General features: G+C 37.3%; 1 protein-coding gene across 2 annotated transcripts in view; it reads left to right on the plus strand.

Moving 5' to 3' along the window:
- The window catches only part of DNAI4 (dynein axonemal intermediate chain 4), a 140,707-nt gene that overhangs the window by 72,971 nt on the left and 42,858 nt on the right, over positions 1–24,878 (plus strand). For both annotated transcript variants that reach the window (XM_037826958.1, XM_037826959.1), the window contains 2 exons: positions 773–928; positions 18,420–18,614. In XM_037826958.1, the coding sequence (XP_037682886.1) occupies positions 773–928; positions 18,420–18,614 (351 nt within the window). The remainder of the gene's footprint in view (positions 1–772; positions 929–18,419; positions 18,615–24,878) is intronic.

Raw genomic sequence — 24,878 nt, forward strand, 5'->3', positions numbered from 1 at the left:
ACATCTAGTTGATGTTCTTGAAGAGGCTATTGCCTCTGGGTTTGGGGACTTAGCTGGCATAGGAGCACTCTGAAGGATTTAAGTTTCTGAAGAATAAACTTAGTGACTGAAACTTTTGTAGGGTTTGGGGACTACTGTTGACTTTGGCTTATCATATTGTGGTCATTTGGCATATCTAGGTGAAGCTTGCTTAGGAGTAAACTCCAGGACAGCCTCTTGACTTTATTTGAATTCTCTTATATGTGGTTGCATTTTAAAAGAAGATAATAAACATATTTTCTTCAACAAATTTATTGAGAAGAGAGTCTATCATTTCCCCAACAAATACAAGCTTTTCACATAATTGGTATATAGGAAATTGTAAAATGGAATCTGATGATTGCAAGTAAAAAAGCTGTAGAATATAACATTTTACATGTTAATCATAAGTAAAGGAACTTAAACATCTTGTCATAACATGTTTATCTTTGTCCATATCACCAAGACAGCCCTATAGTGATGGGCTGCTGAAACTATGCTGCATCAGAAGGAGCAGAGGAGGTGATTTTCAGGAAGGATGGTGAGGATAATTTGGAGGTCTCACTAAGGCACTAACATATTTGTGATAGTATAATAACTAAAGATCTCTTAAGGTGTCCCCATGATTTAGTTCTTTATCCCCTCTATCCCCTTTCTTCCATTGTTGTAAAATCATAGTATGTTTTTCCTAAAGAGTAGATTTTATGTTAGGTTTTGCTATGACCATAACTGTATATTTTACTTATCTATTTAGGTATAATGTCCACTTCTTGGGATATGTATGATACTTATAATGCTCTGGAGCTTTCATCTTCACCAGTAAAACAATCTGTGGTTGAATCAAGTAATAAAGGAAGTATACCCGCTAAAGAACGTGATCAAAGATTGCCAGGGAGCACTACAGAAAAAAGTAAGATTTCATGTATTTCAGGTTTTTTGAATCATTATTTTCATATGATGTTTTTTATTAAATTCTTTTTCAGCAGTTACAATGTTTTATTTCTCATGGAACATTAGAAGTACAACTTCACTCAGAAATGATACTGTTACTCTTTCACATGGTCTAGGAATCAAATGGAAAAACAGATTTTTTCTCAAATACACTTGTTAGGAGTTTCAAAGATTGTTTTTCTCTAGTGCTTTTTTACTTGCTCTTAAGCCCTCTTATACATGTGGGTTCATCATTTTCTCTCTCCCTTTCATTTTGTCTACCAGATAACTCATAGGAAGAGTAATGTGTTCTAGCTCTGTAACCACTTGAAATGGGGATGCATTACTACAGTGGTTCTAAATTGGAGGCAGTTTTGCCTACCCAGGAGACATTTGCCAATGCATAAAGACATCTTTAGTTGTTTTGAATAGGGGAGGCATCTGTGGGTAGAAGCTAGGGATACTGCTAAAAATCCTTCAATACATTGAATAGCCCCCACAACAAAGAATTATTTCACAACAGTCCAAAATGTCAAAACTACCTCAGTTGAGAAGACCTGTATTGCAGCTTTAGTTTTAGTATTCTAAGATAAAATGTTATGTCTGAAACCAACTCAAAACTGTAACTTTCCAAATATGCTTGGAAATATGGAAGAACTTTTCTAATAATTCCAACTATAAGAAGCTTGTTAAATTCCAGTTCTGAATATTTTGTGGGTCTTTTGGGGTTCATCCTTTTTTGGGGTTCATTGTGCATCTTGAATGTCTTTAATTAAATTTGGGAAAACTTCTGCCATTATTTCTTTGAATATTCCTTTTGCTGCATTTGTTCTTCTTCTTCTAGGACTCTCACAGTGCATATATTGGTACACTTGACCACAGGTCTCTTAGGCTCTGTTCATTCTATTTTGTTTCTGCTTCTCAGCCTGAATTATTTCAAATCTCTTATCTTTGAGATTACTGATTCTTTCCTCCATCAGCTCCAATCTGCTGTTGAAACCCTCTAGTATTTTTTATTTCAGTAATTGTGTTCTTCAAGTCCAGCATTTCTGTTTGGTTCCTATTCAGAATCTCACAGAAATTTTTATATTGTTCACTCATTGTTTTCTTCATATTCTTTAGTGCTTTTTTTGTGTTTTCCTTTATCTCCTTGAGTATACTGAGGATCATTTTTAAAGGTCTTTGTGTGGTATGTCCAAAGTCTGGTCCTTTTCATTGATGGTTTCTGGATTTTTATCTTGTACCTTTGGATCAGCCATCATTTCTTGTTACTTTGTTTGTCCTATAGTCTTCTGTTGCATACTATACATTTTTTTAATTATTCATTTTATTGAGATATATTCACATACCACGCAGTCATACAAAAATCGTACATTTGATTGTTCACAGTATGATTACGTAGCTGTACATTCATTACCAAAATCAATCCCTGATACCCTCATTACCACACACACAAAAATAACCAGAATAATAATTAAAGTGAAAAGGAGCAACTAAAGTAAAAAAGAACACTGGGCGCCCTTGTCTGTTTGTTTGTTTCCTTCCCCCACCTTTCCACTCATCCATCCACAAACTAGACAAACGGGAGTGTGATCCCTATGGCCCCCCCCAATCCCACTGCCCCCCCTCATAAGCCACATTTTTATACAATTGTCTTCAAGATTCATGGGTTCTGGGTTGTAGTTTGACAGTTTCAGGTATCCACCACCAGCTACCCCAATTCATTAGAACCTAAAAAGGGTTGTCTATATTGTGCGTAAGAGTGCCCACCAGAGTGACCTCTCGGCTCCTTTTGGAATCTCTCTGCCACTGAAGCTTATTTCATTTCCTTTCACATCCCCCTTTTGGTCAAGAAGATGTTCTCCATCACACGATGCCGGGTCTACATTCCTCCCCAGGAGTCGTATTCCATGTTGCCAGGGAGATTCACTCCCCTGGGTGTCTGATCCCACATAGTGGGGAGGGCAGTGATTTCAACCTTTCAAGTTGGCTTAGCTAGAGAGAGAGGGCCACATCTGAGCAACAAAGAGGCATTCAGGAGGAGGCTCTTAGGCACAACTATAGGGAGGCCTAGCCTCTCCTTTGCAGCAACAGTCTTGCCAAGGGCAAATTCCGTGGTAGAGGGCTCAATCCATCAAACCACCAATCCCCTATGTCTGTGGGCATGTTAGCAACCATCGAGGTAGGGCAGGCCAATACCCCTGCATTCTCCACCAGCTCTTCAAGGGGGCTCTGCATATTTTTTTCCTTGGGTTTTTTTTTTTTTAACTTTTTTTTTCCCAAATCAACTGTATGAAAAATAAAAAAATTAAAAAATAAAAAAAAAACATACAATAAAAGAACATTTCAAAGAGACCATAACAAGGGAGTAAGAAAAAGACAACTAACCTAAGATAGCTACTTTACTTCCAATGTTTTCTTACTCTACCCCAAGAAAGTAACCTAATATAGCAACATTTCTGTGAACTTGGTCCTACTATACCCATCAGAAATTAACAGACCATAGTCATTCCTGGGCATTCCCAGAACATTAAATTTACCCATGATAGCTTATCTGTTCTTCTTGGATTATTGTTCCCACTTCCTTAATTGCTCTCTATCACTAGTTCCCCTACATTCTACATTATAAACCATTCATTTTACATTTTTCAAAGTTCACATTAGTGGTAGCATATAATATTTGTCTTTTTGTGCCTGGCTTATTTCGCTCAGCATTATGTCTTCAAGGTTCATCTATGTTGTTATGTTTCACAACAACGTTCCTTCTTACTGCCATGTAGTATTCCATCGTGTGTATATACACATTTTATTTATCCACTCATCTGTTGAAGGACATTTGGGTTGTTTCCATCTCTTGGCAATTGTGAATAATGCTGCTATGAACATTGGCATGCAGGTATCTCTTCGTGTCACTGCTCTCTGATCTTCTGGGTATATACCGAGAAGTGCAATCGCTGGATCGAAGGGTATCTCTATATCTAGTTTTCTAAGGAACTGCCAGACTGACTTCCAGAGTGGCTGAACCATTATATAGTCCCACCAACAATGACTAAGAGTTCCAATTTCTCCACATCCCCTCCAGCATTTGTAGTTTCCTGTTTGTTTAATTGCAGCCATTCTAATTGGTGTGAGATGGTATTTCATTGTGGTCTTAATTTGCATCTCTCTAATAACTAGTGAAGCTGAGCATTTTTTCATGTGTTTCTTGGCCATTTGTATTTCATCTTCAGAGAACTGTCTTTTCATATCTTTTGCCCGTTTTATAATTGGCCTGTCTGTACTATCGTCATTGAGTTGTAGGATTTCTTTATATATGCAAGATATCAGTCTTTTGTCAGATACATGGTTTCCACAAATTTTTTGCCATTGATTTGGCTGCCTCTTTACCTTTTTGAGAAATTCCTTTGAGGTGCAGAAACTTCTAAGCTTGAGGAGTTCCCATTTATCTATTTTTTCTTTTGTTGCTTGTGTTTTGGGTGTAAAGTCTAGGAAGTGGTCACCTAATACAAGGTCTTGAAGATGTTTTCCTACATTATCTTCTAGGAGTTTTATGGTGCTTTCTTTTATATTGACATCTTTGGTCCATTTTGAGTTAATTTTTGTGTAGGGTATGAGGTAGGGGTCCTCTTTCATTCTTTTGGATATGGATATCCAACTCTCCCAGCCCCATTTGTTGAAAAGACTTTTATGACCCAGTTCAGTGACTTTGGGGGCCTTATCAAAGATCAGTCGGCCACAGATCTGGTGGTCTATCTCCGAATTCTCAATTTGATTCCATTGATCTATATGTCTATCTTTGTGCCAGTACCATGCTGTTTTGACAACTGTGGCTTATTAAGTTTCAAAGTCAGGGAGTGTAAGTCCCCCCACTTGGTTTTTCTTTTTTAGAGTGTCTTTAGCAATTTGAGGCACTTCTCTTTCCAAATAAATTTGATAACTAGCTTTTCCAAGTCTGCAAAGTAGGTTGTTGGAATTTTGATTGGGATTGCATTGAATCTGTAGATGAGTTTGGGTAGAATTGACATCTTAATGACATTTAGCCTTCCTATCCATGAACATGGAATATTTTTCCATCTTTTAAAGTCCCCTTCTATTTCTTTTAATAGAGTTATGTAGTTTTCTTTGTATAGGTCTTTTACATCTTTGGTTAAGTTTATTCCTAGATACTTGATTTTTTTAGTTGCTATTGAAAATGGTATCTTTTTCTTGAGTGTCTCTTCAGTTTGTTCATTTCTAGCATATAGAAACTTTACTGACTTGTCTGCATTAATCTTGTATCCTGCTACTTTGCTAAATTTGTTTATTAGCTCTAGTAGCTGTATCGTTGATTTCTCGGGGTTTTCCAGATATAAGATCATATCATCTGCAAACAATGACAGTTTTACTTGTTCTTTTCCAATTTGGATGCCTTTTATTTCTTTGTCTTGCTGGACTGCCCTGGCTAGCACTTCCAGCACAATGTTGAATAACAGTGGTGATAGTGGGCATCCTTGTCTTGTTCTTGATCTTAGAGGGAAGGCTTTCAGTCTCTCAACATTGAGTACTATGCTGGCTGTGGGTTTTTCATATATGCTCTTTATCATATTGAGGAAGTTTCCTTCAATTCCTACCTTTTGAAGTGTTTTATCAAAAAGGGATGTTGGATTTTGTCGAATGCTTTTTCGGCATCTATTGAGATGATCATTTGATTTTTCCCTTTTGAATTGTTAATGTGTTGTAATACATTGATTGATTTTCTTATGTTGAACCATCCTTGCATGCCTGGAATGAACCCCACTTGGTCATGGTGTATGATTTTTTTAATGTGTCTTTGGATTCTATTTGCAAGTATTTTGTTGAGGATTTTTGCATCTATATTCATTAGGGGGATTGGCCAGTAGTTTTCCTTTTTTGTAGCATCTTTGCCTGGTTTTGGTATTAGATTGATGTTAGCTTCATAAAATGAGTTAGGTAGTGTTCCATTTTCTTCAATGTTTTGAAAGAGTTTAAGTAAGATTGGTGTCAGTTCTTTCTGGAAAGTTTGGTAGAATTCTCCTGTGAAGCCATCTGGCCCTGGGCATTTATTTGTGGGAAGCTTTTTGATGACTGATTGGATCTCTTTGATTGTGATTGGTTGGTTGAGGTCTTCTGTTTCTTCTCTGGTCAGTCTAGGTTGTTCATATGTTTCCAGGAAATTGTCCATTTCCTCTGCATTATCCAGTTTGTTGCCATACAATTGTTCATAGTACCCTCTTATAATTTTTTTAATTTCCTAGGGATCTGCAGTAATGTCACCTTTCTCATTCATTATTTTGTTTATATGGGTCTTCTCTCTTTTTGATTTTGTCAGTCTAACTAGGGGCTTGTCAATCTTGTTGATCTTCTCAAAGAACCAACTTTTGGTGTTATGTATCCTCTCTATTTTTTTTTTTTTTGTTCTCTATGTCATTTATTTCTGCTTTAATCCTTGTTATTTCTTTTCTTCTACTTGGTTTAGGATTGGTTTGCTGTTCATTTTCTAGCTTTTTCAGTTGATCCATTAGTTCTTTGATTTTGGCTCTTTCTTCCTTTTTAATATATGTGTTTAGTGCTATAAATTTCCCCCTCAGTACTGCTTTTGCTGCATCCCATAGGTTTTGGTATGTTGTGTTCTCATTTTCATTTATCTCTATATATTTAGGAATTTCTCTTGCTATTTCTTCTTTAACCCACTGATTGTTTAGGAGTGTGTTGTTTAACCTCCAGGTATTTGTGTATTTTCTAAGTCTCTTAGGGTTATTGACTTCTAATTGTATTCCATTATGGTCGGAGAATGTGCTTTGAATAATTTCAATCTTTTTAAATTTATTGAGGCTTGTTTTATGTCCCAGTGTATGATCTATTCTGGAGAAAGTCCCATGAGCACTAGAGAAGTATGTGTATCCTGGTGATTTGGGATGTAATGTTCTATGTATGTCTGTTAAATCCAATTCATTTATCAGATTGTTTAGGTTTTCAATTTCCTTATTGGTCTTCTGTCTGGTTGATCTATCTATAGGAGAGAGTGATGTGCTGAAGTCTCCCACAATGATTGTGGAAACCTCAATTGCTTCCTTTTGCCAGTGTTTCTCTCATGTATTTTGTGGCACCTTGATTGGGTGCATAAACATTTATGATTGTTATTTCTTCTTGTTGAATTGCCCCTGTTATTAGTATGTAGTGACCTTCTTTGTCTCTCAAAACATCCCTGCATTTAAAGTCTATTTTATCTGAGATTAATATTGCTGCACCTGCTTTCTTTTGGCTGTAGCTGGCATGAAATATTTTTTTCCATCCTTTCACTTTCAATTTCTTTGTGTCCCTGCATCTAAGATGAGTCTCTTGTATTCAGCATATTGATGGTTCATTTTTTTTAATCCATTCTGCAAATCTATACCTTTTAATTGGTGAGTTTAATCCATTTACATTCAACGTTATAACCGTGAAGGCGTTTCTTGAATCAGCCATCTTATCCTTTGGTTTTATGTTTGTCGTATATATTTTTCCCTCTCTCTATTAATATCCTTTAATGTATCCATACTGAATCTCTTTAGTACTGAACCTTTCTCCATGTCTCTCTCTCCTTTCTTTGTTTCTCTGTCTGTAGGGCTCCCTTTAGTATCTCCAGTAGGGCAGGCCTCTTGTTAGCAAATTCTCTCAGCATTTGTTTGTCTGTGAAAAATTTAAGCTCTCCCTCAAATTTGAAGGAGAGCTTTGCTGGATAAAATATTCTTGGTTGGAAATTTTTCTCACTCAGAATTTTAAATATGTCATGCCACTGCCTTCCGCCTCCATGGTGGCTGCTGAGTAGTCACTACTTAGTCTTATGCTATTTCCTTTGTATGTGGTGAATTGCTTTTCTCTTGCTGCTTTCAGAACTTGCTCCTTCTCTTCTGTATTTGACAGTGTGATCAGAATATGTCTCGGAGTGGGTTTATTTGGATTTATTCTATATGAGTTCGCTGGGCATTTATGATTTGTGTATTTATGTTGTTTAGAAGATTTGGGAAGTTTTCCCCAACAATTTCTTTGAATACTCTTCCTAGACCTTTACCCTTTTCTTCTCCTTCTGGAACACCAATGAGTCTTATATTTGGACGTTTTATATTATCTATCAAATCCCTGAGGTCCATTTCGATTTTTTCGATTTTTTTCCCCATTCTTTCTTTTTTGTTTTCATTTTCCATTCTGTCATCTTCCAGGTCACTGATTCGTTGTTCAACTTCCTCTAGTCTTGTACTATGAGTATCCAGAATCTTTTTAATTTGGTCAACAGTTTCTTTAATTTCCATAAGGTCATCTATTTTTTTATTTAGTCTTGCAATGTCTTCTTTATGCTCTTCTAGGGTCTTCTTGATGTCCTTTATATCCTGTTCAATGCTCTTCTTGATGTCCTTTATATCCCATGCCATGGTCTCATCGTTCATCTTTAATTCTTTAATTAGTTGCTCTAAGTACTGTATTTCTTCTGATCTTTTGATTTGGGTGCTTGGGCTTGGGTTATCCATATATTCTGGTTTTTTCATATGCTTTAAAATTTTCTGTTGTTTTTGGCCTCTTGGCATTTGCTTAACTTGGTAGGGTTCTTTTAGGATTTGTAGACCATTTGAAATCCTTATCTCTAGTTTTTCAGGTCTACAGCTTCGTGGAATACACTTTCTGTGACTAACCAGCAGGTGTGTCCACAAGCCACCTGTTCCCCTCAAGCTAGTTCTCCCCTGCTTTGCCTCTGTGGTGAGTGGGGGAGTAAGTCTTGTGGGGTCCAGTTGGTGTACCAAGCTTGCATGTGTAGTTGGTGTTGCCCGCCCTGTATAAGGGGCATGTGTCTGGGCGGTCAGGGAGGGGGGCGACTCTAACAACCAAATTTCCCTGGTGTTCCTGGAGTTTTAAAGCTGCTGCAATAGTCTAATCCTTCAGTTCAGTCCTGCCACAGTTTGTCTCTGCCACTGACCCACAAGTCCTTGGTATTGGCGTGTGGCCCCTGAGACTTGCGAGTGGGTCCCTCTTCCAGGCCTTGCACCCCCTGGTCCTCTGTTGAGGGATGACTGTGCTATGTCACAGGTGAGTGCCGTCCCCCCAGGGTGGTTCTGGGCTGCCGGTCTGTGTAGGGAGGCTCCCAGTCTGCTGAAATGATGTCTGAATGGGCCTTGTTAATTCCCACTGCTCCACCTTCCCAAGTCTGGGACAACCAGCTGAGGGTGCAGGGAACGCTAATGTCTACACCCAATTTTGTGGTATATGCGTGTTATTTGAAGCACTTCTGTCACACTGGGTTGTCTGGGACAGCTCTGGGCTATGGGGCCGGTGACGGGCAGGAGTGTTTCCTGTCCACCAGGATGATGGCTGTGAAAGGATGCCCCCTTTTCTTGGGAAGTTGTGGTGTTCAGTGAATTTTCTCAGCCACTGGATTATTGCCTTTTGTCTCAGAGCTCTCAGTTCTGCTCTTGTCTTGACCTGCCCAAATTGCAAGTCTTTGAGGCTTTCTGTATTGGGCTTCTTAGAGTAATTGTTTTAGAAAAAGAAAAAAAGAAAGAAAGAAAAAGGGCCCTCCTGGCAGATCTAATGTGTTATTGAAATGCTAAGAGACAAAGCAATTAGGGCTGTTAAGGAAAGATCCAGGGGGCAGAGAGATCAGTTTTTCTTTGGGTTTTGCAAATGATCCTGCAGGGTCTGAGCTCTGCCCTTCCCCTTTCTATGTTCACTAGAACTCCAAAAAGCATCCACTTTTATTTTTGAGTTTGTCTTGCTGTTTTTTTGCTATGCCTGTCTCCTCTCTGCTGGGCCGGCTGCTCTCAGATTCTCTGGTGTCTGGTCTCAGTCTGTCTGTGGATGGAGTTTGGATCAGTAGAATCAGCTTCTGATAAGAGCTGCCACTGCAGTTCTCCCTTCTCCTTCCTGGTGCTGACAGCCCCTCCCCCCAAGGGACTGAGCCTGGCAGGGAGGGGCACGGGTCCCCTAGCCGCAAAAACTTACAGATTTTGCCGATCTCAGCAATTCCACATTTTCATGAGTGTTGTATGAAGTATGCCCAAAGTCAGATTGCTCTGCGATGTCCAGTCCACACAGTTGCTGGCTTTCTACCTACTTCTCTGGAGGAGTAACTAAAACATACACCTCACCAATCCACCATCTTGCCCCCTCCTCTGCATACTATACATTTTAATGTTTATTTTAGTTTCCAAGGCTGCTCAAAGCAGATACCATGAAATGGGTGGCTTTAAACAATCAGGGTTTATTAGCTTTTAGTTTGAGACCATGAGAATGCCCAAATCAAAGCATCTTCAAGATGATGCTTTCATCCCAAAGACCAGCTGCTCATGATCCTTGGTTTCTCTACCACATGGCAAAGTACAGGGTAACATCTGATAGTCTCTCCCTTCTCTTCTAGGTTTTGTTAGTTTCAGCTTCTTGCTTCTGTGGCTTTTTTTTTCTCTCCCTCTGTATTCATCACATTTATAAAGGACTCCAGTAAGAGGATTTTAAGACCCATATAGATTGAGGTGGGTCATACTTTAACTGAAGCAGCCTCATCAATAGATCTTACTTACAATGGTTCCACACTCACAGGAATGGATTAACTTTAAGAACATGCTTTTCTGGGGTACATACAATTTCAAACCACCACACTCCACCCTCTGGATCCCCAAAAGACATGTTCTTTTACATGCAAAATATACTCATTCTTTCACTCTATCCGCCAAACCTTATTTCAGTAACAATGCTAAGTACAGAGTCAAAATCATTTATAAGTGTGGTCTGTCCTGGGGCACAATTCTCCTCTGTCTGTGGACCTTTGAAACCTAGAGAACAAGTTATCTGCTTCCAATATACAAAGAAAGGACAAGCAGAGAAAAACATTACCATTTCCTTAGAGACATTAGAAGGAAAACAGATCATGGGTTCCAAACAATTCCAAAACCTTGCATGGCATACTCCATTAGATTTCAAGTTTTAAAAGTCATTTATAGAATGATATTTTGTCCTCCAGGCCTGATGGAGCAGCAGCCCCAACCCTTCCAAGCACTTGCACTGGAGTCATGCTCTCTTGAACACTGGGGTGAAGGTTCCACCCTCATCAAGCATCTGGGTGGTGGCTAGACTCGAGACTTCACCTTTGTCAAGCGTTGAGGCAGTGGCCAGACTCTTCACAATCCCCAGGCATCTGAGAAAACTAGAGTTAACACTGTTCCTAAACAACAGGGTGGAAGGCCTGCCCTTTCCAAGTGCTGGGGCAGACTCATCCTTTCCCCACACATGGGTAGGCCCACTCTTTTGGCCGAGAAGATATCTTCAATTCAGACCTCAACTTCCATGGTTCTGCCTTTGAAGTGATTTTCCTTCATTCTGTCTTTTCCATAACTTTTAGTCTAGGCTGGCATTGGTTCCATGTGTTAGATCTCATAAAATACTTGTTGGTTTTGTATGTACTACACAGGGGTCCAAACCATCAGGCAGTAGGACTTTCCACATATCCTGCATGGATAACCGAACCTCCAATCCTTGCATTCAGTGAAATGGCTGACTGATTCCATGTTTAGTTAAACCCTTGTGTGGAACTCTGTTCTCTGGGAATTCATTTTCTAGAAGCTCAGAATTTTCCAAACTGGCAATTTCTGGTTTCCTTGAGCCCAGGAATTCATTTCTCAGCTTATTGTTTTCCTCTCACATTTCAGTAGAAGCTGCAAGGAGAAACCACAGTTATCTTGGAAATCTCCTCAGCTAAATATTCAAGGTAGAATCTCAAATTCTGCCTTCCGTCTGATATCAGAACTCAATTTTGCCAAGTTCTCTGTCACTTTTAAAAGGGTTGTCTTTCTTTGAGTTTCCAGTAGCACTTTCATCATTTCTGTCTAAGGTCTCATCAGAAGTAGCTTTAGTATCCATATTTCTACCAACAGTTGCTTGAAAGCAATATAGGCCTTTTCTCTGAAGCACCTTACAGTTCTTCCAGCCTCTACCCATTACCCAATTCCAAAGCCATTTCCACCTTTTTGGTGTTTGCAATAGCAGCACCCCACTTACCTGGTACTAAAGTCTATTTTAGTTTCCTAGGCTGCTCAAAGCAGATACCATGAAATGGGTCGACTTTAAGCAATAAAAATTTATTAGTTTATAGTTCCTGGCTGTGAGAATGTGCAAATCAAGGCATCGTCAAGGCAATGCTTTCATCCTGAAGACCAGCTGCTGTTGATCCTTGGCTCCTCTGCCACATGGCAAAGCATAGGGCAGTGTCTACTGGTTTGTCCCTTCTCTTCCACATTTAGTTGCTTTCAGCTTCTTGCTTATGTTCACTTTTTTCCATCTGTCTTTGTATTCATCTCATTTATAAAGGACTCCAGTAAGAGGATTAAGACCCATTCAGATTGAGGTGGGTCACATCTTATCTGAAGCAGCCTCATCAATAGGTCCTCCTTACAATGGGTCCAAACACACAGGTATGGATTAAATTTAAAAACATACTTTTTCTAAGGTACATACAGTTTCAAACCACCATGATATTTCAAAATATTAACTCTAGGATTTAGTCCCTGACCTGTCTGTTCCTTATGTTTGTATCCAGCTAGTGATATCACAATTTCCCCTGAGTGCCAGGATAACAAAAACAAATCAAAGCAAAAAACACCTTTCACAATCTTTGCAAATTGGCTCTGCTTTGACTTGTAGTCTCCTTCAGAGTTTATCCCTCCTAGCAAAAAGGTCCTCCTGAGGTGCATATGAAATCTATGGTCCTCTCTGTCTTTTCCACCTTGCATAGAGCCCATTTCTTGTCCTAGGACTGCAGTTGTCCCTGGCTTTAGGAATGCTCCTGTTTACAGAAATTCAAATGCCCCTCTACTCCCTATGAAATAGACTTTCTCCCCCTGCTGGAGACTTAGTTCATGTAGGACTTGGTTCATTTAATCTTTTTCCCTAGGCTGATTTAGCCTAATTGTTTTTTATACTGCTCTGCCTGCAAGGCAGGATCTGGGAAGGTGAGCCAAGACAAATTTCCTGGTTCAGTCTTTTTGTCTGCCACCAGGTAAATTGGCATGGAGATACAGAAACCCCTGTATGCACATAGGGATTACTCTGTTCCCTCCAGAACAGGGCCAGGGACCCACAATCATAGTGCAGGCTTGCTACATACCACACAAGGAAAGAGTTTGGGGAGAGGGGCTAGCAAGGTTCCCAGGAACTTCCCCTACCTTATAAAAAAATGTGTATGTGTGTTTTTAAATTATTTTTGTTGTTGTTGTTTGTTGTTTGGCTTGCCTTTTCTAAAGTTGTGTTTTCTTGATTCAGTATTCACACAGATACTGCAACTCTTTAACTGTTTTCTAGATTTTTGAAGAAAATGGCTTTGCCAGTGTTTGCTAGTTGTTCAGAGATTCTGGGAGAAAGGGAGACAGCATGCTGGAGCATCTTGCATTGCCATCTTAGCCAACCCTCTTAAAGACTTTTTAACACCTCCATTAATGCTTTAACGATACCCTCTCGTTCTATGATGGCTATCCATTTGAGATATTTTTCCTTGAAATTTATGACATCAAATATTCTGTCCAATTGTCCAATGACAAGTTCTTAATTTAGACAATATATTTAGAGTACAGATTGGTGATAGTTTGATTTTTCAGTTGGAGTTAATGGAAGATGCAGATATTTAGCATTGGAGAAACTTACAGAAGGTGGATTGTTTTAGTCTTCTCATTTTAACCATGTTAAATAATCAGCTGGAGATTTCACATTGAAAAAGGCAGATTTTAAAGGTAGCTGTTTTAGAACAAAGTTCTCCTTTACACTGGGATTGAAGTCATTAATTTTTTAACTGTTGATGAAAGAAAACTAATTAAATGTGAATTTTCATGATAAACTCAAGAAAACATCATATAGCATCTTTTGTTTTTTTAAAAAATATACTTGATAAATGTCTGCTGGAGATTCCATTGGTGAATATTTTCTCTTTATCACTGACAGCTGAAACAGACTGACTTTATTTTAACATAAATTCCTTGGTGCTAATTCCTTAACATATTGGTGAAAATTTATAGACAAACCTGAACATGTGAGCTACAGGAATATTCTTCACTCATTCATTCATTTAGAAATTTTTGAGGACCTGCTGTATCACAAAGTGCCAAGTAATGTGAATAAAGTGGTAAGAGACAGAGAAACCTTGCCCTCATGAAGTTATCATTCTAGCATACCAACTAAATAACAATTTGAAGTAAGCTCATTATGTGAATTTATACATTGTAAAACCAACTTATACTCTTTTTTCTCATCTTGGGTCTTGGAAGAGCCAACTAATCCTGTTGATTGGGTTAAACAAGTCCTCACTTCATTAAAAATCAATGAAATTAATTTTAATGAATTATCTCATTAAATGTTTAACCTGGAGATTATGTAGTTTAATGAGATTTTTAAGTTAAATTTTTACTTTGATACAATTATAGATTTGCATGCATTTGTAAGAAATAATACAGAGATCCTGTATACTTTACATAGTAATCCCCCAATGTCTTGCAACAATTGGTTCCATTTTTTTTTTTTTTTGCTAAGTTTTATTCCATGGTGTAGATACACAATTTGTTTAACCATTCACCCGTTGAAGGACATATTGATTGATTTTACCTTGAGGCTATTAAGATTGCTATATACAATCATATACAGGTTTTTGTGTGAATGTAAGTTTTCATTTCTCTGAAATAAATATTCAGGAGGGCAATTGCAGTATAGTAGCTGTATTTTCACTTGCTTAAGAAACTGCCAAACTTTTTCAGCATGGCTGTACCATTTTACATTCCCACCAACAATGTATGAATGATCTAGTTTTCTGCATCCTTACCAGCATTTGGTATTTTCACTATTTTCTATTTTAGCCATTCTGATAGGTGTGTAGTGATATCTGATTGTGGCTTTTATTTTCTTTTCCTAATACTAATAATGTTGAACATCTTTTTTCATGTACTCATTTTACCTCTGTATATCTTCTTCAGTGAAATGTCTCATGTCTCTTGTACATTTTCTAATTGGATTTTTGTTTTACCGTTGAGGTTTAAGATTTCTTTATATATTCTAGACAATAGTCCTTTGTTAGATATGTGGTTTGCAAGTATTTTTCTGTCTGTAGCTTATCTTTTCATCCTCTTTCAGGGTCACAGAGCAAAATTTTAAATTTTGATGAAATCTAACTTATGAAGTTTTTCTTTAGTGGATTGTGCTTTTGGTGTCACTTTTAAGAACTCTTTCCCTAACCCTGAATCTTAAAGATATTCTCTTGGCTTTTTCTAAAAGTATGTATCTTTATGTTTTACATTTAATTCTGTGATTCATTTTGAGTTAATTTTTATATAAGGTATGAGACTTATTGTACACTATGAACAAGTAGGGTTTATTCCAGGGATAAAAGGCTTCAGTATTCAAAAAGCAATCAATGTAATTCAGCATCTTGACAGGCTAAAGAAGAAAAATCATGTGATCATATTAATAGATGCAGAAAAGGCATTTGACAAAACTCAATATTCTTCTGCACTGATTGATATAATCATGTGATTTTTTTCTTTCTTAGCCTCTGTATAATAATTATATATATATAATTAATTATAACTATATATATAGTTGGCTTCTATTTATTAATATTTTGTTAGGGATTTTTCATCTATGTTCCTGAAGGATATTGGTCTTTAGTTTTCTTTTTATGTACTCTCTCTCTGGTTTTGGTAAAGTAGCTTCATAAAATGTCTTGGGAAGTGTTCCCTTCTCTTCTGTTTTCTGGAAGAAGAGATTATGTGGAATTGGTGTTAATTCTCCCATAAACATTTGGTAGAATTCTCCATCAAAACCATCTGGGCCTGGAGATTTCTTTTCTGTGAGTTATTACAAATGCAGTTTCTGTAATATTTAAATTATCTATATTATATTTGATGAGGTGTAGTAGTTTAGGTTTTTAAAAGAATTTGTTCATTTCACCTAAGTTGTCAAATTTATGTGTGTAGAGTTATTTTTAGTACTTCCTTGTTATCATTTTGATGTCTACAGGGTCTGTAGTGATATCTCCTGTTTCATTCCTGATATTGATAATCTGTGTCTTCTCTCTTTTTCCCTTTTTCAGTCTTGCTAGAGATTTGTTATTTTTATTGATCTTCTCAAAGAACCAGATCTTTGTTTCATGGATTTTCTGTATTGTTTTTAGCTCATCGATTTCTGCTATCTTTCTTATTTCCTTCTTTCTGATTGCTTTGGGATCATTTTGCTCATCATTTTTAGGTTTTTGAAAGGTTAGATTATTTATTTCAGCTTTTTTCTTTTGTAGAATGTATGTTTTTAGTGGTATAAATTTCCCTCAGTACCATTTTAGTCATGTCCCATAAATTTTGATATGTTTCATTTTCTTTTTCATTCAGGTTCAAGTATTTTATGTTTCCCTTGAGACTTCCTCTTTGACCCATATATTATATAAAAGTATGTTGTTAGTTTCCAGATATTTGGATATTTTCCTGTCATCTTATCATCACTGATTTCTAGTTTGATTTCATTATGGTTGGAGAATATATTACGATTTAAACTCTTTGTCAGATAATTTTAACGTTTTTGTCATCTCAGTGTTGGTGCCTATTGTTTATCTTTTTTTAATTCAAGTTGAAATTTTCTTGGTTCTTGGTATGATGAATGATTTTCAATTTGTAACTTGGGCATTTTATATAATACATTATGAGGTACTTGATATTATTTAAACTTTCCATTTTATCTGGCTTTTTTTTTTTTTTTTTTGACACTGCTCCAGCAGGGGAAGGGGTAGGGAGTACAGCCTCATTACTGCCAGGGTAGAAGTCCATGTTCCACACTTGTCCTCTGTTACCACAGTGGGAGAGGTCTTCTCATTTCCACCGGGCAGTAGTGGAACTTCTTGCTTTCCAGTAGGCTTCTATTGATAACCTCCCTGGTTTGGAGGCACAGGAGTGCCTTATTACTGCTCTTCACATGGTGTACACTCATAACATGGAGGAGGATTAACCTCATTACCACTGAGCCATGATGAAAGTTCTGAATCTCTACTAGTCCTACTCTGATAACCACTCCGGAAGGGATATGCAGGGACACCTTGTAACTGTGAGATGGAAGTCCAGCCTCCCCAAATGATTTTCACTGAAACTGCAAAGACAGAGGAGGATGTCATTATCCAGTAGGGTTGAAACTCAACCTTCTCTGACCCTTAGCATTGAAAAGGAGGGCTAGGGATGCCTTGTTACAGCTTGGCCAGGGTGGAAGTGTAGACTCCCCACTCAGCCTTTACTGTTATGGGTATGGGTGTAGCCACTGTTCTTTGTTTGGTGTTTGCCTGAAGTAGAGTGGTTATTATCCAAAAGTGTTTTGTCTTGTTAGGCTGCCCCTTTCCTGGTCCTTGGGCTATGAAGAGCAGGTTTTTGTTGGAGCTTTTTTTGTCTGCTCGCATTTGGGTTTCCTCAGCTCCATGTCTAACTGCTCTGCCTTCTTTTATCCATCCTTTGGAGTCTTCTTATGTTTGTGTTATATGAAATATCCAGAGGTTTTAGTTGTAGTTAGCAGGAAGAATAGGGAAAAGTGTATCTACTCCATCTTCATGGAAGAGTTAAGTCCCCTTCATTCAGGCCTAAGAGTAAGAGTTTAGTAAGCAGCATGGTAGGCAGCATAATGCCCCGTCACCACTACCAAAGATGTCCACATCCTAATACCTGGAACCTGTGAATATGTTACATGGCAAAGAGACTCTGCAAATATGATTACATTAGCATTTTGGGATGAGATTATCCTGGATTATCTGGGTAGCTCCAGTCAAAGCACATGGATCCTTAAAAGTGAAGAACTTTTCCCAGCTATGGTCAGAGAGAGATGTAATGACAGAAAAAAGGTCAGAGAGATGTGATGTTGCTGGCTTTGAAGATGGAGGAAGGCATGTGGGTGACCTCTAGAAGCTGGAAAAGACAAGGAAATGAATTTTGCCCTAAAGCCTTCAGAAAGGAATGCAGTCCTGCCAACTCCTTGATTTTAGCCCCTTGAAACCTGTGTTATATTTCTAACCTACAGAACTTTAAAATGATAAAATTTTGTTGATTTAAGCCTCTAAATTTGTGGTAATTTGTTACAGTCATAACAGAAAACTAATACAGTAATTTCCTATAAAGGAATCATTAAATCAGATTTTTTGCTGAAGACTGAAATCTTATTTCAATTTGAGTAAAAACATATATAGATACAAATTATCTCATGTGGTTATCATTGCTTATCTTCTGGGAAACAGAAAACTTTTGGATTTTTAAGAATTCCAAAATGAGACAATGTACGTTTATGTGTCTTGCATGTGCCTGGTAAATAAAAGATTTTCAATGAACGTCTATTGAATTTGTTAAACACTGGAAGAAAACTGGGAGAAATGCCATTTTTAGAGCTTTAAAAAGCATCAAGCATCTAATATTATTTGGATTATTTTATTGCTGTGCATTGTTTATATTTTACAGGTAGTGAAGCTAGTTCCTTAATGGATATAGAAAATGTAATTATGTCTAAAATCCGTGAAGCTGAAGAAGACCATTCAGATGCAATATTAAAGTCTGACAAGTTTCATCAAGACTTATTTTTTATGGAACGGGTTTTAATGGAAAATATATTTCAGCCCAAACTTGCGGCTTATCGTCAGCTTCCTGTTTTAAAAGGTATTTTAAAAATAATCATATTCAGACAAGTCCAAATAATTTAAAATATTAAGTGGAGTTATTACATATTTTTAAAGGTAACCTCCAGATAGGATTATCACTTATCAGTAGATAGGTTTATATAGCTGTCAGCACTAAACATGAGAGTAGCAATAGGCCCCAGACTCAGGAGCTAGCATAGAAGATAGTTCCTTAGATTCAAAACCTCATAAGCCTCTATGACTCTTTCTTCTTCCTTGTCACTACATTCTATTAGTTACTTATTTTTACAGTTTCTCTCATATTCAACCTTCCCCTTTTCCATTGCATTGCCATTGCCTCTTTCTCTGTTGTGGCTTTTATTACCTCTGCCCAATTTTATTGCAGGAGCTTTCTTCCTCTTCTTCTTGTTACTAATCCCATCTCCTATGCTCACAGAATATTTTAAAGGACTTCAGAGATTATCTAATTCAATTTTTTTTCAATTTGTGAATGAAGGAAAATGAAAGTTAAATAAACTTTTTAGTGTCATGTAGTAAGTAGCAGAGCTAAACAATCAACCCAGGTCTTTTGATCCCAAGACCCAGTTCTCTTTCTACTATGCTGTTCCACTTCCCTGGTGTGTTCTAAACTGAGATCTAAACATGGCATTTAACTATTCAAAAACCTTCAGTAGCCACACTAAACTCTCTTGCCTTAGTGCCTTTAGTTGAAATATGCTTGATAGTCCACCCCTGTCCCTAGATCTTTCTTTGCCTATTGCAATCCAAGCTTTTGAATATGGATGAGTATAACCTACTTTATGAAATATTTCTTGATCCTTCAAGTCAAAATTAATCTTTTGTATGGTTACATCAGAAAAGTAGATTAAAAATAGCCTGTGTGCAAATGGTTGTCGAACCTTTTGCGTATATACATCTAAAAGAATATTGAAAAACTTATGTTCTTCCTCTCATATTACGATGCTATTTAAATTCTTTATCACATGTACATTTTTCATCCTATATATAAATAGTTTAAATATTTATGTTATCATTTACAGAGTTGTGTAAATATTGACATTTTAAAAACAAAACTGTGAGCACATCACTCCTTAAAATGTATCTAAGACAAAGGAATACCATAAATACTTTTTAATAAGTTAAATTTACATACAGTGAAATGCTTATATTTTAACTATACAGTTTGTTAAGTTTTAGAAATGTATAAATCCATGTAACCAATACCCTAATCAAGACAGAGAACATATTCATCTCCAAAAGTTCTCTTGTGCCATTCTTCAGCTAAACCTTAATCCCTATATGCAGACACTAGTCTGATTTTTGTTGCAATAGATTAACTTTGTGGATACTGAAACATCATATAAATGAGTTCCTATAGTAAATATTCATTTGTGCCTGGCTTCTGTCACTCAACATAATATTTTTGAGATTCATCCAGGCTGATGTGTGTAAGTATTTCTTTCTTTTTTTTTTTCTGAGTAGTGTGCCTTCATATGAATATAATGAAATGATTCATTTATCCATTCACCTGTTGATGTATACCTTTACCGTTTCCAGCTTTGGGCTATTAATAAATAAATAAAGTTGCTATTAGTGTTTTTGCATATATCTTTTTGTAGGCATATGCTTTAATTTCTTTTGGGAAAATACCTAGGAATGGAATTACTGGATCATTTCCTAGATGTATGTTTAACCTTTCAAGGAACTACAAAATACTTTTCTAAAGTAGTTGTAACATTCTTTTACCCCTTCCAGTGATGTACAAGAGTCCTGGTTGCTCCACATTCTTGATAATGGCAATCTTTTAAATGTTGTACTAAAGACTAATGATGTGGGGCACTTATTTACATGTTTTTTCTGTCATTTGTACATATCCTTTGTGAAATGTATGGTGAAGTGGTTTGCCTGTTTTAAAATTGGGGCATATTTTCTCTTGATGGGTTTTTGTGTTAGTGAATGAATTTTGGAAATTCTCCATCGTGTTTTCTGAAAGAGTTTATTGTACTACTTGTATTGTTTCTTATTTAAATATTAAGCCACCTGGTCTTGAATTTTCTTTGTAGCATGCTTTAAAATTACAAATTTAATTCCTTTGACAGATATAGGGTATTCAGATATTCTATTTCTACCTGTGTAAATTTTGACAATTTGTGAGGAGTTTGTCCATTTTGTCTTTTATTGAATTTATTGGCATAAAGTTGTTCATGACATAGTCTCATGATTCTGTAGGATTTATAGTGGTAACACCTATTTTATTCTTGAAAACCATTTGTGACATTTTTCTTATTTTTATTAGTCTAGTGAGGCCTTAATTAATTGTATTAATCCTTTAAAAATACACTCTCTGGCTTTGTTCATTTCTTCTATTTTTGACTGATTTTTAAAATTTCAGTTATTTCCACTCTTATTTGTATTTTTTTCTTCTATACACTTCATGTTTAATTTAATCTTCTTTTCCTATATTCTTAAGATGGAAGCTTACATCATTGATTTTGCATCTTTCTTCTTGGCTAAAATAGGCATTTAATACTTTTAAAAGTATTGTATTAGAGCTTAGAAAGCCCTAGCCATAGATCGTTTATACTCACTCAGTTCTTTTCCATGGGCCACCAAGTAGTAGGTAGTCTGCTGAAATCTGGGAAAAGCAGAAGAATTCAGAAAGAATACCACTCCCATTCACTTCCAAAGCATGGGTCTTTCAAAGTGCAAGGCAGCAATCCACTGAAGATTTAGGGCCGGGCAGAAGAACCAACAAATCCCTCTGAGGCATTTGGATACTTCATTTAGTGTTAAGACAGTGGTTGGCAAAGGATAGCAGTGGGGAGAGACAAGAGAAATACCCAAGGCTCAGAATGCTGGGAACAACAGAGGATTGTGGGAAGATGGTGTAGTAGGAAGCTCCAGGATTCATTCCTTCCACCAACACACATATTATACAGACAGGAATTGTCTGAAACAACTAATTCAAACTCCAGAGGGCAGTAAACACTGCACAGAATCCAATGAAGAATGGGAAAAAAAAAAGACTGATAAATTACAGTAAAGACTAGTAAATTGCCCTTCTGGTGTGGAGTTACCAGCCCCTGGCTAGCACCCTTTCTGGTTACAGAAAAGGGACTTTAAAAATTCTCTTCCCCAAGATCAAGGGTGCGCATGGATAAAATGTTGATCACAGATTTTGATTTGTGACTTTGGATCACTGGGGCCTGGTTCTGAGAGTGGCCATTGTTCCAGCTCACCCTGGACAAGGCAGCAGAGGAAACTTAAAGATGCCACACTTCTTCAGGTCTGCGGGGGACAGTTGAAGGGCTGCATTTTCTGGGCAGGTCACTAAGGTGCAGCCATTGGGAGCCATAGATGAAGCTTCTGGTGGCCTTCCTGAGAAGTTTGAAGCTAGTTTGAGCTCCTTTGTGGGTCCCTGGCCATGTCCAGCTGAGAAGGACCAGCTTTGGAAATTCCTCTCTGGCATGCATACCTTCTAAACCCCCCAGTGAAAGTGGGATGAGACAATGAAAAGAACTATTGAGGTGGGTAACTTTGGGGCAAAGGTTGCCTGCTTTAAACACCTGAGAGAGGGAGTTCTGTCTCTTGGAAATAAAGTGGGCATTCTTATACCTGTAAACGGGAATTCCAAAGCAAATAACAAGAAAAAGCCCAGGACAAGATGCAGGCCAAGAAAAGAAAAGGAGGAGTTGCACTTTGCAGTTGCCTCTGACTGACCTTCCTGTTAGGAGAGCTGACATACCAGAAAATCTCTGTCTTGTCACCTCTGGTTACAAAATCAAGAAACAGATATCTCAAGTAATATATCCCAGTGTTAACATTTTAAAATAATAAAATGTATAGTGTGCAACAAAAGAGTAAAAGACAAACAAAGCAACAAGGAATGATGGCCCATCCAAAGGAAGAGGATAAAAATCTGGAAAACACAATGAAGAACAGAATGTGGGCATAGCAAACAAAGACGTTAAAAAAAGATCTTAAAAATGCTCAAGAAGATGAGAGAATGAAAGAAAATACAAAGAAAGAACTAAATGATATCAGGAAAAGAATGAATGGGCAGTATGACAAACTTAGTAAAGAGAGAAACATTTTAAAAAAGCAAACAAACAGAATTACTGGAGTTGAAAACCACAATAACTGAAATGAAAAATTCCCAGGAGGAATTCAATAACCAATTTGATCTGACAGAAGAAAGAATCAGTGATCTCAAAGACAATTGAAATGATTCAGGCTGAGGAGCAGAAAGAAAAAAGAATTATAGAAAGTGAAAATAGTTTTAGAGACCTCTGGGACAGCATGAAGTGTACCAATTTATGCATTATGGGAATCCCAGTAGTAGATGAAAGAGAGAAAGGGGCAGAAGGAATATTCAAAGAAATAATGAAAGAGAACTTCCCAAACTTAGCAAATGATGTAAACATGCACATCCCAAAAGCTCGGAGAACACCTAACAGGATAAACATGAAGAAAAACGCACCCCATCATACATTGATCACACTGTTGACTGCAAGGACAGGAGAGAGTTCTGAAAGAGAAGGCTGTAAGAGATAAGCAACATTTTATGTACAAGTAAGTCGCAATTAGATTGAACACCGATTTAATTTATTTTATTTTTTGGGGGGAACAGAAACTTTTCTTTATAATTTTTGCAGTCACATAGATGAAGGATATGAAAAAAGGCATACATAAATTATTAAAACATGGCTACATTTTAAGAGAACACAGAATTTATCCAGATACATCTTAAATCTTCAACTCAGGAATTCCAGATTGAGAAAGGAATTGAATGGTCTTGTCTAAAATCACTCTAATTTCCTTTTTGTTAAATACTTTGCAGCAGCAACACTATAGATTGGCACAAGAAATGTTTGTGGATAAAAAACTCTTGGAAAAGCTATTAATCAAGCTACTCGGGCTACTTGCTTACAAATGACAAAAACTGATTTTAGCTCTCTTGAACACAAAGGGGAGTAATTGGGGCTCACTAAATTCATGGGAAGATGAAGGTCCAATTTGGAAAATGAGGTGGAAACTCAGAGTGTTCTGAAAAGGACCATGTCCCAGGATGTATATGGTACATACTCCTTCAGTACCAAGAGGCACCATGACCACCATTTGCCCCATGCTTTTTAGCATTCAGAGTCTTGAGGGGAGTGGAGCCTAAGTGGCAAAGCCTCAGCCAACAGGTCTGTTCCCTGGCTGTCTTCCCACCTCTACAGGCCCCACATGATGGAAGGTTTCTCAAAAGGGAATAGTCACAGAGAGGAGTGGATGCCAGACAAGTGATCAGTGTCCACTACAGGCAATTCTCTCCACTCCAGGACAATCCCTTAAATTGCTCCTTACTGGGTTTGTGAATTTGATTGATTGATCCCAAATAATTATGAATTCAGACCTCACTACTGCTGCAACTGTTATTTGACCATGGCACAATATATAATTTAGCCTGTGGTATCAGTGATATCTTTTTTTTGTTTTTAGTTCATTTTTATTGAGATGTATTCACATACCATGCAGTCATACATTTTTATTGAGATGTATTCACATACCATGCAAAGCATACATTCAGTTGTTCACAGTACCATTATATAGTTGTGCGGTCATCCCCCAAATTAATTTTTGAACATTAACATTTTGAACATTGAACACACAAAAATAATAAGAATAAAAATTAAAGTGAAAAAGAACAATTAAAGTATAAAAAGAACACTGGGTACTGGGTGCCTTTTTTTTTTTTTTTTTTTTTTGCCCCATTTTTCTATTCATCTATCCATACACTGGACAAAGGGGAGTGTGGTCCATATGGCTTTCCCAATCACATCGCCACCCCTCATAAGCTACATTTTTATACACTCATCTTCAAGATTCATGAGTTCTGGGTTGTAGTTTGATACTTTCAGGTATTTACTGCTAGCTATTCCAATTCTTTAGAACCTAAAAAGGGTTATCTATATTGTGTATAAGAGTGCCCACCAGAGTGACCTCTCTGCTCCTTTTGGAATCTCTCAGCCACTGAAGCTTATTTCATTTCCTTTCACATCCACTTTTGGTCAAGAAGATGTTCTTCATCCCACAATGCCGGGTCTAGATTCCTCCCTGGGAGTCATATTCCACGTTGCCAGGGAGATTTACTCCCCTGGGTGTCAGATCCCACGTAGCGGAGAGGGCAGTGATTTCACCTTTCAAGTTGGCTTAGCTAGAGAGAGAGGGCCACATCCGAGCAACAAAGAGGCATTCGGGAGGAGGCTCTTAGGCACCGGGAGGAGGCTCTTAGGCACAG

Source organism: Choloepus didactylus, chromosome 2 (assembly GCF_015220235.1).
Source record: "Choloepus didactylus isolate mChoDid1 chromosome 2, mChoDid1.pri, whole genome shotgun sequence".
Lineage (NCBI taxonomy): Eukaryota > Metazoa > Chordata > Mammalia > Pilosa > Megalonychidae > Choloepus > Choloepus didactylus.